Below are 19,013 nucleotides of genomic sequence, written 5' to 3' on the forward strand. Positions count from 1 at the left end.
CCACACACTGCTTGCGGTCATGTAGAAAGTCTTCTATCCACGCAAGGACATTTCCCCGAATTCCGTACCCTTCCAGTTTGATTTTCAGCCTTTCGTGGGGTACACTGTCGAAAGCCTTGGCAAAATCTAGGTAAATATTGTCGATATTACCACCCCGTTCCAGAATATGGGTCCAAATATCCAATACCTTGAGCAATGAGCAATTGTGTTAAGCAGGAGCGCCCCGGCATAAAACCGTGTTGGCAATCCTTTACAAGGTTGTTTCGTATTAGATGTTTCATTGCGGCATCTCTGATAATACTCTCAAGTACTTTACATATTATGCTGGTCAGGCTCACCGGTCTATAGTTGTTCGTGGAGTGACGATCGCCCTTCTTGAAGATAGGACTCACATAAGCCACTTTCCATTCACTGGGGACCACTTGTTCATCCAGGCATTTACAAAACAGGATCTTCAGGGGCTCTGCAAGCTCGTTGCATAACTCTCTTAGCACTCTAGGATGTACCATTTCAGGGCCGGGACTCATATGGACCTTTAGCCTGGACAGTTTATTTCTAATACCCTCTTCTGTGAACACAATGTGGGTCAGTGCTGTGTCGAACCGTCTGTCCTCAAACGCAGGAAGGTTAGTTGCATCCTCTCTTATGAACAACGAGGAAAAGAAGCTGTTCAATGCCTCAGCTTTATTCTTGTCAGAATCTGCGAAACTACCATCCACCAGCCTCAGGTCTGATACTCCTACTCGCGTTTTCAATTTCGACTTTGCATAGCGGTAAACGCCTTTGGGTTTGACTTGACCTCGCTTGCAACCAACCTCTGGAACTCCTTTTCAGCCCTTCTACACTCTATCTTTGCTTGGTTTCTGGCTCTTGCATACATCCTCCTGTCTTGCTCATCGTTTGACCCAACCCACGTCTTGAATTTCTGGGTTTTCTTCTTAATTTTGTCGACCGCCGCATGGTTCATGTGTAGGGATCCCCTCGTATTCCTAGAAGCACTGGGTTTGGTCTTGGGTATATATTTATCGATCAAATGGGTCATTTTACTAGTTATGATATTCAGCGTAGTGTCTGCGTTCTTGTACCTTAATGAGTCAGGCCAGTTGACACCCCCCATCTCTTCCCTCATCCCATTGTAATTTCCCTTGTGATATTTGTACCTTGGCCTGGCCTTATCATGAACTAGGTAAAAGTTAAATCTGAATGACAACACTGTATGGTGACTGGTGCCAACCGGGACAAAACGTTCCAGTTTGGCCACCATACCCTCCTCGTTTGTTATGATGAGGTCTAGTGGCTTGGGTGTTTGCTCCCCTCTGTAATGTGTCGGGTCTCTAACATGTTGGAACAGAAAATTATCTCTCAGAGTTTCTACAAAAAGAGTAGCAGGGTTATTCAAGTCATTCGGGGTGGACTCGTTTCTCCAGTCGATGTCGCCATAGTTAAAGTCCCCCATGATAAGGAGGTGGCTAGGGTTGAGCATTGCCGCGTTGTTTATTAAGGTTCTTAAGTTCCTTTAATTTAGTGGACCACAGTTTGGGGATCTGGAAATACACCCGACGATAAGTAAGTCCCCTCCCTTTAATTTAATTTTACACCACTTGGACTCTTCAAAAACATCCTCTCCCTGTACCCTCACCTGGCTGGCTCTAAGGTCTTGCCTAGCTTAGATAACCACACCCCTCTTGCAAGTTTCTTGAGAAAGGTTCGTAAATGAGTCATATCCAGCAATACTGAACTCACATTCCTCTGGGTCGCTTCTCCTGTTCTTGTACAACAGTTCTACAACACCTACAATATCTGGTTGGTGTACTCTTAGTAGTGTTTCAAACTCCTCTCTCTTATCAAGGAACGTGTCGGTATTAGTGTACATGACATTCAAGCCAGAATTTGTTCTCGGTAACGTCTCTGCTCTTAGTAGTAACCCCCATTCTCAGAAGCTGCACCATTTGCTAAGTGCACTGTATTTTGCAGGGTGTGGTTCAACTCTATTACTTCACTTTATAACATTAGGCAAGGTTTTAAGATGTAAAAAACTGCTAAATAAGTCTCTTGAGTCTAGTATACTGTGTCTTTAGTTAAATCAGTTCATAGTGTCATCAGTGACTGCGGAAGAGGTTGTAAACAACTTAAAGTGAAGAACAAATTGGTAAGCAAGCTGGTAAGGCACCACTGCCAGCAGAAACCAAGTTGTATTATAGGTGCCACAGACTTTTATTTTTAATTTTGTTTGTGTGCTTTCTCAAGGACTGAAACTGTGCCTACAATACACCATTCACAGGGAGATACAGTGTACACAGTGATAGCATAAAGAGATATAGTCATTGGTGAGAACTGGAAAGGAAAGTATAAGAAAATAATAGTTAAAATAAAACTGTAAACAAATCTACAAGCTTGGCTATCCTAAAAGGCATTCTATTACCGCCCCAAAGAAAGTTTATTTTGTATTTTTTTCTGTGTATCTAAAGGACTGAATGGGCGTATATAATCCGTTTTTCATAGAAAAATGCAGTGTACATAGATAGCACATAGATACCGACAAATGCCGAAGTGAACTGAAAAAAGGAGAAGAAAAAACAAAAGACAACTCATAAGGCAACACAGGACACAGAGTGCCGAGGAGGTTAAAACACCAACAGAAGGCAGTTAGGTTTTATGTCCAGTGGATAGAATGGAGCTACTGGGGTTTTTCCCAACATTATGTGACTTATCTCTCAAGCTTAACACCTCACTACCTGCATCTGCTGCTTGTGAGCGCCTGTTTAGTCATGCTGGGCTTATTATTTATTATTCAATTTCAATTTTCAATTTCAATAGCTTATTCCTTGATAGAGGAAGCGGGATCCTAGTGCTGTCACTAGGTACCCCTGTACAATGACACCAGAAGCATCTGGCAAGTGTCACAAGTATATACAGTATAAATATTATAAAGGGGCTTACTAAAGCCTAAGGAAGGAAGGATATTCCTTTAACACATTATCAATATTATTTACATAATATCTGGCCAGTATGGGGAGGATCATCGTGTCTCCGTCAGGGGGTCGTGGAGGGGTGGTCCAGCAGGCGTCACAAGCGTTGTGTGTGGGGACATCTTAGGAGGTAGTGGATTAGGGTACGGCTGTCGGGTCTTCTGCATAATGCACAAGAGCGTTGCTCAGAGGATGCGGGGATACCAATCTCCCAAGTAAAGTCATACCCAATGATGATACGGGCAGCAATCACGTCCCTTTTCCGCGACCCTTTCCCATACACATACGAGAGGTCAGGAAGTTTACGGAGGACATCGTACAAGTTTTATGTTGTTTTTTTGTTTGTTTTTCTCTTCTTTCTTTTTAAATAACATTGAATTGCCATAACTGGTTGTTTCGTAGTAGATGTTCCCTTGCTGCATCTCTGATAATATAGTACTCTCAAGTACTTTAAATATTATGCTGGTCAGGCTCACCGGTCTACAGTTGTTCGTGGAGTGACGTTCGCCCTTCTTAAAGATAGGACTCACATAAGCCACTTTCCAATCACTGGAATCTTCAGGGGCTCGGCAAGCTCGTTGCACAACTCTCTTAGCACTTTGGGATGCACATTGCACCATGTCAGGGCCGGGACTCTTATGGACCTTTAGGTTTGACAGTTTATTTCTTATATCCTCTTCTGTGAACACAATGTGGGTCAATGCTGTGTCAAACCGTCTGTCCTCAAATGCAGGAAGGTTAAGAAGCTGTTCAATGCCTCAGCTTTATCCTGGTCAGAATCTATATAACTACCATCTTCAAGCCTCAGGTCTGATACTCCTACTCGTGATTTTAATTTCGACTTTGCATAACAGTAAAACTCCTTTGGGTGTTGGACTTGACCTTGCTTGCAACCAGTCTCTGGAATTCCTTTTCAGTCCTTCTACACTCTGCCTTTGCTAGGTATCAGGCTCTTGCAAACATCCTCCTGTCCTGCTCATCAGTTGACCTAACCACGTCTTGAATTTCTGGGTTTTCTTCTTAATTTTGTCGTATTCCTAGAAGCACTGGGTTTGTCCTTGGTTATATATTTATCGATCAAATGGGTCACTTTACTAGTTATGATATTCAGCGTAGTGTCTGCGTTCTTGTGCGTGAGTGAGTCAGGCCAGTGGATACCCCTTATCCCGTTGTAATTTCCCTTGTAATATTTCCACCTTGGCCTGGCTTTATCTTGAACCAGGTAACAGTTAAATCTGAATGACAACACTACATGGTGACTGGTGCCAACTGGGGCAAAACGTTCCAGTTTAGCCACCATACCCTCCTCGTTTGTTATGATGAGGTCTAGTGGCTTGGGTGCTTGCTCCCCTCTGTAATGTGTAGTGTCTCTATCATGTTGGAACAGAAAATTAGCTCTCAGAGTTTCTACAAAGAGAGTAGCTGGGTTATTCAAGTCATTTGGGGTGAATTTGTTTCTCCACTCGATGTCGCCATGGTTAAAGTCCCCATGATAAGGGGGTGGCTTGGTTTGAGCATTGGTGCACTGTCTATTAAGGCTCTTAAGTTCCTTTGATTTAGTGGACCACAGTTTGGGGATCTGGAAATACACCCGACAATAAGTAAGTCTCCCCCCCTCTAATTTAAATTTACACCACTTGACTCTTCTAAAACATTCTCTCCTTATACCCTCGCCTGGCTGGCTCTAAGGTCTTGCCGAGCATAGATAACCACACCCCTCTTGCAGGATTCTTGAGAAAGGTTCGTAAATGAGTCATATCCAGCAATATTGAACTCCCATTTCTCAGAGTCGATTCTCCTGTTCTTGTACAACAGTTCTACAACTCCTCCAATATCTGGTTGGTGTACTCTCAGTAGTGTTTCAAACTCCTCTCTCTTATCAAGGAACGTGTCAGTATTAGTGTACATGACATTCAAGCCAGAATATGTTCTCGGTAACGTCTCTGCTCTTAGTAGCAACCCCCCCATTCTCAGAAGCTGCACCATTTACGAAGTACACTGTATTTTGCAGGGTGTGGTTAGAAATGTCAGTGTTTACACGGCGCTCGCCTCCTCCCGGCTGGTAGGCGGAGCTGGTGCCACCTCCCTGGTGGGGGGGTAGAGCGGGTGGAGGGTGCAATGCTGCCCCCTGGCTCTGTGTCGGCACACTTGCTTCCACTACCCTCCCCCTGAATATAACCTATGTACACCCGTCCCCGTTCCTCCTTGACTCCTCCCTCTTCTGCTTCAAGTCCTGCAGGTGCTTCTTGTGCTGTTCCCTCTGCATTACCGTGCGATCTGGGTGAATGAATACACTCCAAAATGCCTCGCTCCTTGCTAAGTTTTTTGCCTGACGAATAACCTCCCATTTCTCCTCCTTACTCACTAGTGTGATCTTGAGGGAGCGAGGCTTGAACCCTTTTTTTTGTCCCAGCCTCCTCACATCCTGAGGGGTTGATGGCATCTTCAGAACCTGTGTACAAATATTCTTAAACTGCATCTTATCGTGTGTTATCCTACTCTCAGTTCCCTCCGCCTGGCTCTCAGGGGCTCCAAAAACTATTACATTGTTCCTCCTCTCCCGTAACAGTAGGTCTGCCAATTGCCATTTCTTCGACACACTTCTTCAGAGTCCATAGCTGTTGTAGAACCTGTTTTTATGCTGCATTACTCTGTGCCACCTCCTGTGGCCCTGCTAATGCCTCAGCATAACTCCTCTTAGCAACCACCTCCATTCTATCGGCTACTTCCTCAGTCTTAACAAGAATCTCTTTCCCAACGCGTTCTAGTTTGGCAACCAGCAAGACTCCAGCTTCATCTATTTTCGTCCATAGGGAACTCGTTCCCCTATGGCTTGCAATCGCCTCTTTCACCTTGACTATGCAGTCAGAGCAGTACCAGCAACAGCCTTCATGCTTAATGGCAACTTGTATCGTCCTAAACTCTGCATTGCTCAGGCCTGTACCATCTACATCTACGCTCCTGCCTATTACAATTGCTCAAGGTATTGGATATTTGGACCCATATTCTGGAACGGGGTGGTAATATCGACAATATATACCTAGATTTTGCCAAGGCTTTCGACAGAGTACCCCACGAAAGGCTGAAAATCAAACTGGAAGGGTACGGAATTCGGGGAAATGTCCTCGCGTGGATAGAAGACTTGCTACATGACCACAAGCAATGTGTGGTGATTAATGACACGAAATCATCATCTGTACCTGTCACAAGCGCAGTAACACAGGGATGTGTATTGGGCCCACTGTTGTTTGTTTGTTTCATAAATGACATGCCTGACGTTGTACACTCCTCCATACAAATGTTTGCGGATGATGGCCAGTTATTTCGGGAAATCAAGAACCAAGCGGACTGTGAAGAGCTGCAGAAGGATCTCTGCGAGTTCCAAGAATGGTAGAAAAATGGCTGCTCAAAGGAATGAAGAAACTGCGCTATTTGAGACTGAATGTGAGAAGGACCTAGGTGTGTATGTTGACAATGAGCTGAAGTTCTCGGATTGCGAGAAGGTAAATCAGGCAAATAAATTAATAGGTCTTATAAGAAGGTCGTTCAGATATCTAGACGGTCCGTCCCTTGTAACGATCTTCAAGAGTGAAGTGTTTCCCCATCTGGAGTACTGTGCTGTCACCCCGTCTGGTCCCCGAGATATACTAGGGACTGTCAGTTGGTTGAAAATGTTCAAAGGAGGGCCACCAGACTGGTGCCTGCACTTCGGCACCTCAGCTACCCTGAGAGATTGGAGTGCCTGAACTGCTTAGCTTATACTACAGACGGCAAGGGGCGACCTAACTGAGGTGTGTAAGCATCTCAAGGGGCACTACTCAGTCGAGTTTCCTTACCTGGAGGACGCTCACCCCGCAAGGGGTCACAGCTCAAGATTGAAGAAGCCGCAGGTCCAGAAAACTGTGAGGGTAAACTTTTTCGGAAAGTGTTGTGACGGCACCGAGTGTAAGCTCTTTTAAGACCAGACTTGACCAACATTGCAGCAGGTTCAAGTACATTCAGGAGCCGGTGCATGCCTAGCACTTATCAACAGTGCGTAACAGATTTTTTTTAGTTTAACAAATTTATTGGCAAAGCTTGTAGTACAGTTTGCCTATTCTGAGTAATTCAGTCAGGTCTTGACACTGAGGGTGGTATCACTTCTCACTGCAACGCAGGACAGAGGTTCATACACAAAAAAATACATCATATTCATTAACAGCTATATATGTATAGAGGTCAGATTCATGTGGGTAATGTCACTGTTCACTGCCATGCAGGACAGAGGTTCGTACACAAAGGGATGCATATTCATTGACAGTACATATACATATATATATACACACACACATACACATATATATACATATACATATACATATATACATATAAATACAGTATATATACATATATATACACATATACATACATACATACATACACATACACACACATATATACATATACGTAGGTCAGATTCATGTGGGTAATGTCACTCTTCACTGCCATACAGGACAGAGGTTCGTACACAAAAAATGCATCATATTCATTGACACTATATAGGTCCAGATTCATGTGGGTAATGCCACTGTTCACTGCCATGCAGGACAGAGGCTCGTACACAAAGAAGGAAATACATCATATTCATTAGCAGTATATATAGGTCAGTGGATATCATACATTGGAGTCATATTCTAATTGAAGACTACTCAGTGTGGGCTAGCAAATTTAGGATAAACAGCAAGAATGTCCTCAAGCACCCCTCATTCAATGTAGTAATTACATAGTTCAAGATACAATAAGTCAGGTGGCCTGAAGTCTTTGACAGTGTCACATTCAATAATATAGTGTTCAAGTGTATGCCTTAGAGGTTTATCACAAAGTTTACATGCTGAGTGTTCCGGTATGGGTACAGCGTTACTAACTTGCCAGATGTGTCTGTATCCTAGCCTAATTCTGGCCACGACTACATCACATTGTCTGGTTCTGTCCTAATGCTGGCCATACCGGTACCTCTTGTCACAAAATTTGTCATATTTACTAATGCTACAACTGTCAGGTCTCTCTGCATTTCTCACTTCTTCTAGATCAGAGTTCATGATTCTGACTTGAATGTTTTTAATTACAGCATTGGACAGGCCAAGGTCACGGTCAACATTTTCTTTCTTACATGCCTCATTGGCCAGTTTATCAGCACGGTCATGATACCTGATTCCAACATGGGACGGAATCCACGCAAATTCGATACTAAAGTTGTTCTCATTGGCAGTTATCACATTCCTTTTAAATTCACATACAACTTTAGACATAGAGCCTGACGGGCTGTTCATTGATTTCAAAGCACTTTGAGAGTCACAGAATATCACCTCACCTCCATTTTCTTTTAGGTAGTCTGTGGCTAAGTAGATTCCAGTTAGTTCAGTTTGTGTTGTGCTGGCCCAGTTGTTCAGCCTTTGCTTGTTTGACACTATCATCTCTTTTTCTTTATATATTACAATTGCACAGCCTGTTCTACCTGTGTTTGCCTGCACAGAACCATCAGTAAAAGCATAACATTCACTTGATTTAATACTCTCTATGTGTCTGTTCATAGTTTCTAGTGGGACACATCTCACCACATCGGTGTTTAACATTTGCTTACTACCAACAGGAGTGTAATTAATAGGAACTGATATATCCAGCCAAGGAGGAATGGCATTAATGGGTTCGTCTGGGGTGATTGGGACATTCAGTTTCAAGAGATCTGCAACACTTTTATGAAGCCACGCCCCAAAGAGAGTCTTTTGTGGAAGGTTAGCAAGATGGTCGGGATTACTTAGATAGAACATCAACTCAGTTTGAGCTCTAGTTTGGGAACCATTGTTCTTCAAAATTTTGACCCAAAACATGGTATTAAGTAGAGCTATCCTCTCAGATAGGGAAGGCATTCCGAGCTCTTTCCTCATGTTTACAATTCTGGTTGATTTTGGGCATCCTAGAATGATGGGCATGGCTTCATTTTGTACTACCTCAAGGCTGTTGAGTTGTTTAGGCGGAATAGTCACAAGATAGTCTGATAGCCTGATAGTCAACTACAGATCGAATGAAGTGAAGATAGAAAGTACGAGCATAGGTGATGTTAATTCCATAGCCCTTGCCAACAAGGGTTCTGAGGGGTTTAATGCCCTGCATTAGTTTGTCACGAAGGTTGCTGACAAAGTTTGCATCATTCACACAAATTCCAAGATATTTATAGGAGCTACATAGTTCCAAGGGCATGCTGTTAATGTTATAGTCAAGAGGCAGAGGGTGAACAGGACGAGGATTGAGGAACCTCGTCTTGTTAACAGATATTATGAGACCACATTCAACAGTTCTCCGAGCAAATACATAATGCAGATATCATCAGCATAGCATATTATGGCTTCGTTTGGCTGAACTGGAATGTCAGCAATAAGCTTGTGCATCAGTATATTAAAGAGCATAAGACTTAACACTTCTCCCTGAGGCGTGCCAAGCTCAAATGATCTCATTCTGGTACTTTTAACTCCCCTAAACAGAACACTGGCATACCTGTTGGACAGATAACCCTTTATCCGTGTTAGGAGGTTACCTTGGATGCCAAAATTAGCTAGTTGCTCAAGTATAATGTCTCTATTAGCTACATCAAAGGCTGATTTAAGGTCTATGAAGGCTGTTTGTGTCTTATCTTTTGAGTGAACAAGATATTCTGCAAAGCATGTCTGTGTGCTACGCCCGGGCATGAACCCGTACAGATTAGGGGCGAGTTTGTCTTTGACTTGAAACATGAGACGGTTTAGAACAACTCTTTCAAGGACTTTACACACACAGGATGTGAGTGAAATTGGCCTGAAGTTTGGAGAATTAGCTTTAGGGATTGGTACTATGTTTCCAGGAGTCCATGTTTTAGGCAGAATACCCTGTGTGAGGCTCATTTGATACAGGTCAAGCAGTGGATGGTTAGGGATCTCATTCAACAATCTCAGGGTGTGGTTCGTGGTGCGTTATAGGAAACTGGTCGGTAAGGTCTGGTGAGGAACAGGCTATTTCAATATTGAAACCCCTATTAATGTGTGTGGTGTTAAGATATTGCTGTATGTCAGAAGGCAGGGAAGTGATTTGTGACACACTAGACCATTGGTCTAATAGCATGTCATATTATTCTGCAGGGTTGTGATGAAGCTGGACTGGGGTGGGTGACTTGGTTATGGCTCTAACAGAGACGTGACCGATCGCCCAAACGGCTAACGAGCCAATCAGTGGTGAAGAGGATAAAAAATGATAACTCGCCTACTGTATGTTGTTTTATACGAATTGTACCAATGTATGGGCATATAATATTAAGTGTATGTACTGATGGTCTTAAGGAAAACTCAAGGTATCTGTATGATGATTGGGAAGGCCTAATTGATACGGACGAGTGTACTACAGGGGATAAGTGTACCTGTGTGTAGACCATGTCTGAAAGTCATAATATTTACGTCTGTGAACGATTAGTCAACATAGCTACCTCGGTTATCAGATGAAATTATATGAGAACAATGATCTGGAAAAAAGGATAAATGTATCAGACATATGTGAAGTGTTAAAAGTGATCCAGAAACTATTCTTCAAAGAAAATATCTTGTATACCTCGGTGTGAGCTTAATTCACCTCGTTATCTCATGTGACAAATAACCATGAACAGTGCAATGATCAGAGAAACTTATGAATGTGTTCAACGATTGCAACGTGTGAGGGGAGGATCCCTAAGTACAGGTTGAAGTGAAGTGGATATACCCACGCCAAGAAAACACGAGCCTAGGCCTTTGTTTTATGTTGGCGCCCATTCTGGCTTGAGCTACAGTTTTGAGTTCGGAGTGAGAGTTGTGAACTCTTGGAACAATCTACCAGAAAATGTTGTGATGGCACCGAGTGGTTTGCCAGTTCCTGGGGAAATTAATTGGGCTATATCATTAACTCTTTTACTTTATCCTCTTCACCACTGATCAGCTCGTTAGCCGCTTGGGCGATCGGTCACGTCTCCATTACGCACTGTTGGCAAGTACTGTACTGGGCATGCACCGGCTCCTGAATGTACCTGAACCTGCTCCAGTGTTGGTCAAGTCTGGTCTTAATAGAGCTTACACTCGGTGCCGTCACAACACTTTCTGGCAGATTGTTCCAAGAGTTCACAGATAGGTCTGTATCCTAACTTAATGTGAGTAGAGACAACATTATGTATGCAGACCATGAGTCCACGTCGATGATTCGTGTGTGGATAAAGAAGAAAGTGATCATAGTGTTGGATGGATATATTTTCAGCCCGTTCACAATCCATGCAATGGTGGATTGTAGGGAGTAGAGCGGCTGAACTTACTATTAAGAACATAAGAATGGAGGAAACTGCAGCGGGCCTATTGGCGTATTCGAGTTAATGATGATATTTGGTAACTTGTTCCATTCATCCACTACTCTGTTTCCAAACCGATGTTTACCTATTTCACGCCTAAATCTAAATTTGTCTAATTTAAAACCATTGTTACGAGTTTGCTCCTGGTTGGATAGTTTGAGTACCTTTGTAATGTCCCCTTTGTTTAGCCCTGCCTTCCATTTATACACCTCTATCATGTCGCCCCTCGCTCTACGTCTCTCGAGGGAGTGCAAATTAAGATGCTTTAACCTGTCTCTGTACTCAAGGTTCCTAATGCCCGGGATTAGTCTTGTCATTCTCCTCTGAATTCTTTCCAAGGATTCTATATCCATTCTGTAATATGGTGACCAGAATTGAACTGCGTAATCCAAGTGAGGTCTCACAACCTCAAGATATAGTCTTAAGATGACCTCACTAGTCTTGTAACTAACACTCCTTTGTATGAACCCAAGTACTTTATTAGCCTTGTTACGAGCAAAAACACATTGTTTACTTGGCTTAAGATTTCTACTTATCATTACTCTTCAATCTCTCTCGCAGTCGGATTTCTCAATGACATCGTTGTTCATCTGGTATCTGGTTTCCCTGTTTACATCTCCCATACTGAGTACTTTACATTTGTCCACATTGAATTTCATCTGCCATTTTTCAGACCATTCGAAAATTTTTTTTAGATCTTCCTGTAGTTTTGCGGAGTCCTCGTCAGATTTAATTACACGTCCTATTTTAGTGTCATCAGCAAATTTACTTATGTTGCTGTCTATGCCGATATCTATGTTGTTTATGTATATAATAAATAATAATGGTCCAAGTGCGGAGCCTTGGGGAACTCCACTAGTGACGTTGCTCCAATGGGATTTAGTGCCGTTAATGCTCACTCGCTGTTTCCTGTCCTGTAACCACGCCCTAATCCATTTTAGAATATTCCCATTAATGCCATAAGCCTCTACCTTTCTTATTAGTCTTTCGTGGAGGACTCAGTCGAAGGCTTTGCTAATGTCGAGATATACCACATCATAATTGTGCCCCTCGTCCACCGATTCGAAAACTGATGAAAAGAATGTTAATAGATTAATTAGGCATGAACACCCGCTTGTGAAGCCATGCTGGGAATCATTGATCAACTTGTGCTTCTCCAGGTGATTTCGAATAGTTTGAAATGATTGCTTCCAGTACTTTGTCTACAATTGATGTTAGATTGATTGGGCGGTAGTTAGAGGATAGTGATCTATCCCCCTTCTTGAAAATCGGTATTACATTCGCTATCCTCCAGGATTCTGGTACTACACCTGTTTTTAAGGACATATTAAACAACTTTGCTAAGGGCATACTAAGCTCTTCCTTACATTCCTTTAATACTCTGGCAAATATCTTATCTGGACCAGGTGACTTATAAGGCTTTAGTTTGTCTATTTGCTTACTAACATCTTTACTAATCACTACTATCTCGCTTAATTTGTTTTCTTCACTATCTCTGAATAGAGTCGGTGCCTCGGGTATCATGTTTAAATTTTCGGTGGTGAAAACTGTTGAAAAATATTTATTCAGATTATTGCTCATTTCTCCGTCGTTATCAGTTGGCTCACTAATATCTGACTGTATTGGTCCAATCTTTTCTCGTGTTTTAGTTTGATACATTTGATAGAATCCCTTGGGGTTTGACTTCGCCTCCCTTGCTATCCTCAGCTCAGTATTCCTCTTTGCTTTTCTTATCTCGGTCTTAACCCTACCGGCCAATACCTTATAATAATTTCGGAGGTAAATTTCGCCATGATTTATCCTCCTACCTATAGCCTCCCTTAGACCAATAATGTTCTTTAAATAATTATTTATCCATTTAGGGTCATTGTTGTTTGATCTGAGTTTTTTGTATGGTATGTTCTGCCTTTGTGCATTAAGTAACTCATTATTTAAATTGTCGTGGAACTTGGCAACCTCAGATCTCGTTATCAGGTCAGTCTCAACCGTCGGGTCCATGGGTGGGGTAAGGTCGATGTAGTTCACCCCCAAGCGTGATACTCCTTCTCTCAACTGCCTCTTCAAACTATCAAACTTTGCCCTTCTGAAATGTGGGACTTTTGTGGAATTTTCCTTACGGCTGCCCTAAAAATCTAACTGGAATCTAATTTCTTTGTGATCGCTGTTTGCAAGTTCGTTCCCTACCTCAACATTACTAATGAGGTTTTCTCTGTTCGACAGAACTAAATCGAGTATATTATTACCCTGGGTAATCAGTTATATGTTGACTTAGGAAACAGTCCTGGATCGTTTCAAGAAAATCCTCTGATTCTGAGTTACCCGTAAGGTCAATCCAATCTATTTGGCTAAAGTTAAAGTCGCCTACTATACAGACTTTGTTGTGTGTGGAAGCCCTGCGCATTTCATCCTAAATAAGTCGCTCATTAACTCTATCAAGATTGGGAAGTCTATTTATTACTCCTGTGATTAATTTTCCCTACATTCGATTAATTCTATCCAAATTGTTTCTGTATTCCGCTCAGTTTTTATTTCCTTATTTATTTCACACTTCAGATTATCCCTGACATAGATTGCTATTCCTTTCCTAATCTGCCTATAGGTATGGAATAATTTGTAACCTGCAATTTGGTATTCGACAGGTAACTCACGTGAGTCTAGGTTGATCCATGTTTCCTTAAATTTAGGCCTAAAAGATCCTTATTGGAAGGCCATAATTTTGATAATCAGTTATTGATTAATCTCCATGGAAAGATTTGCAAATAACCATGTGTAATGCAATGTGTCTTATTTTTATCTTTAGTTAACTAGTTTTTTATAATTTATTGTGGATTTTTTTCAATATTTGAGACATTTAATAATTTTGTTGATACATTTTACTTTCAGTACTTGTGTACTTTATGAATGAGATACTTTTACTTCAACTTGAGTAACATTTTGCCAATGTAACACTGCATTTACTTAAGTAGGTAGTAGGTAGGTAGTAGGCAGTTACCAAACAGGGAGGTACTACCGCCTGGGAAGACATTGGAAGCATAATGTGTTGTCTAATGGTAGACCCTGCTGCCATATGGCATCACGAAAATTGTGACCAAGTCCCAGGTTCAGCGCTGACCTGACTTTCTGCCTCATTTACACACAATTGCTGGGTCTCAATTGTTTCTCTTCCTTTGACAACACAACATACTGTACAGTACATACAGTGTATATTGTTTCTCACTTTTGATCTTTTTTTTTATTTGCTTATGGTTCTTTATTATTATTATTATTAGTATTAGTAGTAGTAGTAGTAGTAGTAGTAGTAGCCTGGATGAGATGTCGACTGTCCTTCTCTCTCCTTCGGTCGGCTTTGCTCTGCCTCAGGGGAACGAGAGCTTCTGCCCCTACTCCGACAACTGCTGCAGATATTGACTATGAGGCTACAGTCACTGAATGCCGCATAGATCTGCGGCTCAACTAATTTAACACAGATAGGATAGCTTCTTATGTATTAGGATATTTAATATTAAGGTAAATAAATGGTGGCGAAGGTGTGGCTATTGGGGGAGGCTGGAGGCCACGTTAAAAAAAAAAAAAAAGTAGTAGTAGTAGTAGTAGTAGTAGTAGTAGTAGTAGTTGTGTTTTATTATATTTTTTAATTTTTTTTTTTACTATGAATTATTATTATTATTATTATCATCATCATCATCATCATCATCATCATCATCATCATCATCATCATCATCATCATCATCATCATCATCATATCATCATCATCATCATCATCATCATCATCATCATCATCATCATCATCATCATCATCATCATCATCATCATCATCATCATTATTATTATTATAATTATTATTATTATTATTATTATTACTACTACTACTACTTTTTTTAAATATACAATGGCCTCCATCCTCCCCTTATAGCCATACCTTCGCCACCGTTTTATAACCTTAATATTAAATATCCTAATACATAAGTAGCTATCCTAGCTGTGTTGAGTTAGTTGAGCCGCAGATCTATGCGGCATTCAGTGACTGTAGCCTCATAGTCAATATCTGCACCTGATGTCGGCTTTGGGGCCGATGCTCTCATTCCCCTGAGGCAGAGCAAAGCTGATCGAAGGAGAGAGGACAGTCGACATCTCATCCAGGCTGTAACATAACTTCTGGTCTGCTGCTTCTGTTCGGATAGCACCTCCGCGAGTCTGGCGTAGAAGCATCTTGCACTTGGTCCCATCCCACCAGAGGTTGTGAACACTGGAGGAGTGAAGCTGCCTTGATCATCGTTCTGAATTCTCTCCATGTATGCCCTTATCTTGTAGTTCTCGTTCCTCCTGTGTGCAGCATCGAGAGCTAAGTTACAGTGACATGCGGCCATGGGATAAAAAATCCTGATGTCGAAGAAGGCTCGCTGTCCCCGCGTCCAGAATCCTCGAGCACTGACGTCAACACGGGCTTCGTTGCGTGTGTTTGAATTCCTATTTTGGAAATTCTCACCGTCCAATGGATGGAGAGTCGGTTTTACCCTGACATCACGGCAGATTTCCTTCAACATATTTGCTGTGAGATGCCTTACTTTGTCATGCCTCATGCATATGAAGCCCCCTTTCTTGCACACCATAGCATGATCGACGTCATAGGAAAAGCCACACACGCATTGGGAGGGCAAACCTTCTACTGGCCTACCGTACCTTAGAGCATTGGCATCTGTAAATTCTTGTTTATTGAAACTGAAACCATTTGCCCTTATTGGTAACGTAGTTAACCAGTTCGAGGCGCCCTTCAATTTATTCCACTTAGGTTATTTTTAAGTTTCCACACCAGTCACTGTTATTACTACTGTACTACTACTACTACTTTTTTTTAAATGGCCTCCAGCCTCCCCCAATAGCCATACCTTCGCCACCGTTTTATAACCTTAATATTAAATATCCTAATACATAAGTAGCTATCCTAGCTGTGTTGAGTTAGTTGAGCCGCAGATCTATGCGGCATTCAGTGACTGTTGCCTCATAGTCAATATCAGCAATTGTTGTCGGCTTTGGGGCTGATGCTCTCGTTCCCCTGAGGCAAAGCAATGCAGACCTAAGGAGAGAGAAGGACAGTCGACATCTCATCCAGGCTGTAACATAACTTCTGGGCTGCTGCTTCTGTTCGGATATCACCTCCGCGAGTCTGGCATAGAATCATCTTGCACTTGGTCCCATCCCATTGGAGGTTGTGAATACTAGAGGAGTGAAGCTGCCTTGATCAAAGCTTTGATTTCTCTCCCCGTATGCCCTTATCTTGTCGTTCTCGTTCCTCCTGTGTGCACCATCGAGAGCTAGGTTACGGTGACATGCGGCCATGGGATAAAAAATCCTGATGTCGAAGAAGGCTCGCTGTCCCCGCGTCCAGAATCCTCGAGCACTGACGTCAACACGGACTTCATTGGATGTGTTTGAAGTCCTATGTTGGAAAATTTCACCATCCAATGGAAGGAGGGTCGGTTCTACCCTGACATCATGACAGATTTCCTGCAACATATTTGCTGTGAGATGCCTTACTTCGTAATGCCTCATGCATATGAAGCCCCCTTTCTTGCACACCATGGCGTGATCGACGTCATAGGAAGAGCCACACACGCATTGGGAGGGTAAACCTTCTACTGGCCTACCTTACCTTAGAGCATTGGCGTCTGTGAATTCTTGTTTATTGAAACTGAAACCATTTGTCCTTATCGGTAACGTAGTTAACCAGTTCGAGTCGCCCACCTCCTGCACTACTACTACTACTACTACATTTTCGCCCCCCCAGGCCCCGATGTGGGTCAGTGACCTGTGCCCAGGTCGGCTAATACCTGTAAAAAAAAAGAAAAAAAAGTAATAAAGTCCGGTACTTTTTACAACTCTGGGGGGGGGGTGATGGTGCTAACCTCCGTAACCTCTTGCTTTATTTTGAGGCATCAACCACCCCGTTACTGGGTTGATATCGTTTATAATCACACCCTGTTACTGGGATGATTTCTTTTATAATCACACCCCCTACTAGATGAAATCTCATTGAACTAAGATATTTTTTTGCATTTGTGTCATATTGGCAGGATAATGCCATTTAAAAGTCACTTAGCTGCCTTGCTAGTCTTGCCCTTGTTGGCAACCTCGTTCGTCCAGTGTTGCTGCCTGGGAAAGGTCAATTGTTTATTTTCCCCTATTATTTTTTTCCGGTTTTCCTTGATTGGTTTTCATATATGTGTGCTCGCTTTAAAGTACAGTACCATATTCCTCACCACACTAGATCTTCCTATGAATGGTGGATCATGTGCACAATCACAGTCCTTAAGAAAAACATAATTTCTTTTTTTTTTGTGGCACCAATATTGTCTCTTTGTTACTTCCAGGCACTCTTACCTGCTGCTTCCTTCAATTTACTCCACTTAGGTTATTTTTAAGTTTCCACACCAGTCACTGTTATCACTATAGACTTTCTCAGTTGATGGTAGAGTAGAGTATCCAGTACTACACACGTTGATCGACCTATGGATAGTCAATCACAGCCATGGACATGCCTAATTTAAATTTTCTGTATAAATCTTGGCATATAGCATTGATTTTATGGTTGTAACCACACAGCTTAGCTCTAGTCAAGTAGAAAGAATATTTCAATCTTTATTAGTGAATAACAACAAAAATGCTACATCGATTTACACATTCACATCACCAAGACAATCTGGATGATCTTAGGAACTCACTGTCCAATTTCAGTCGCTCAATAACAATGACCCATGTATCAACACGTTTTATTTACAGAGACATGATCTGCATGACCCTACTTGTACAGTATTGGTAGAGTTGAGGAATTTTTTCATCAAACAAACTTTAGCTGATCTATGATTTGGAAATTTATATGGTCTGGCACTAGTCAGGTCCTGAGGGTGCTGTATATGTATCATTCTTAAATCATCTTCTAACCGTCAGCCTATTTCCCATGGTTTATTTAATTTTGTGTACAGTATAGTACTGTATATTCTAGGCCTATTATATCCAGAATTTGAAAATTCCTGAAACTGGTTCACTTCTGGTCCCAAGCTTGCCAAATACTGTACTGGGTAATTGATCTATACAGATGTACAGTACTACAGTATATGTAAATGCAAGTGATATTTGTTGTGTTACAGGAACGAGAGAGAGAGTTAGAGTCACTACAGCAGTACCGGTGTAGAGGTCAGGGGGTAGCAGACAGCACGTCCACCACAGCTGCATCCTCCCGCTCTGGCTCAGTCTCTGGTCGACACAAGTCTGGACGCAAACGGGGCAGCAGCTCCTCAGGCACCACCACCTCGGGCATTGCCTCGGCTGTTGATGGTATCTCTACTAGTGAGTCGCGTGCTTCACTTGCCTTAGATCCGTAAGTATACTGGGAGTTATGTTTTACATATTTGTTATTTAAATCACATTTGAAAATTCAGTTTATCTGTTTTCTACACTCCTCTCCCTCATTTGTATAGGGTTGATCAAGGGGCATAAAAAGTAAAAAAACTGAAAGATTTGGGTAATTAATAGAGGAAAGGGGTGCAAGATTAGTGTACAAAGCAAATGGAAAGTGCCACACTCAGCAAAGATAACCACATATACTTGCTTAGTTGCTTATACTACCTGTATTTTCAAATTAGTGACAGGAAATGGAATAAAGCTTGACAATACAT

The 19,013-nt window shown here is 42.0% G+C and overlaps 1 protein-coding gene across 1 annotated transcript in view; it reads left to right on the plus strand.

The window, feature by feature from the left end:
* LOC121872044 overlaps positions 1–19,013 on the plus strand; it is an 82,213-nt gene that overhangs the window by 49,711 nt on the left and 13,489 nt on the right. The window contains exon 5 of the mRNA XM_042374709.1: positions 18,486–18,715. Coding sequence (XP_042230643.1) covers positions 18,486–18,715 — 230 coding nt within the window. The remainder of the gene's footprint in view (positions 1–18,485; positions 18,716–19,013) is intronic.

This window comes from Homarus americanus, unplaced genomic scaffold (genome assembly GCF_018991925.1).
Source record: "Homarus americanus isolate GMGI-L3 unplaced genomic scaffold, GMGI_Hamer_2.0 scaffold51476, whole genome shotgun sequence".
Classification (NCBI taxonomy): domain Eukaryota; kingdom Metazoa; phylum Arthropoda; class Malacostraca; order Decapoda; family Nephropidae; genus Homarus; species Homarus americanus.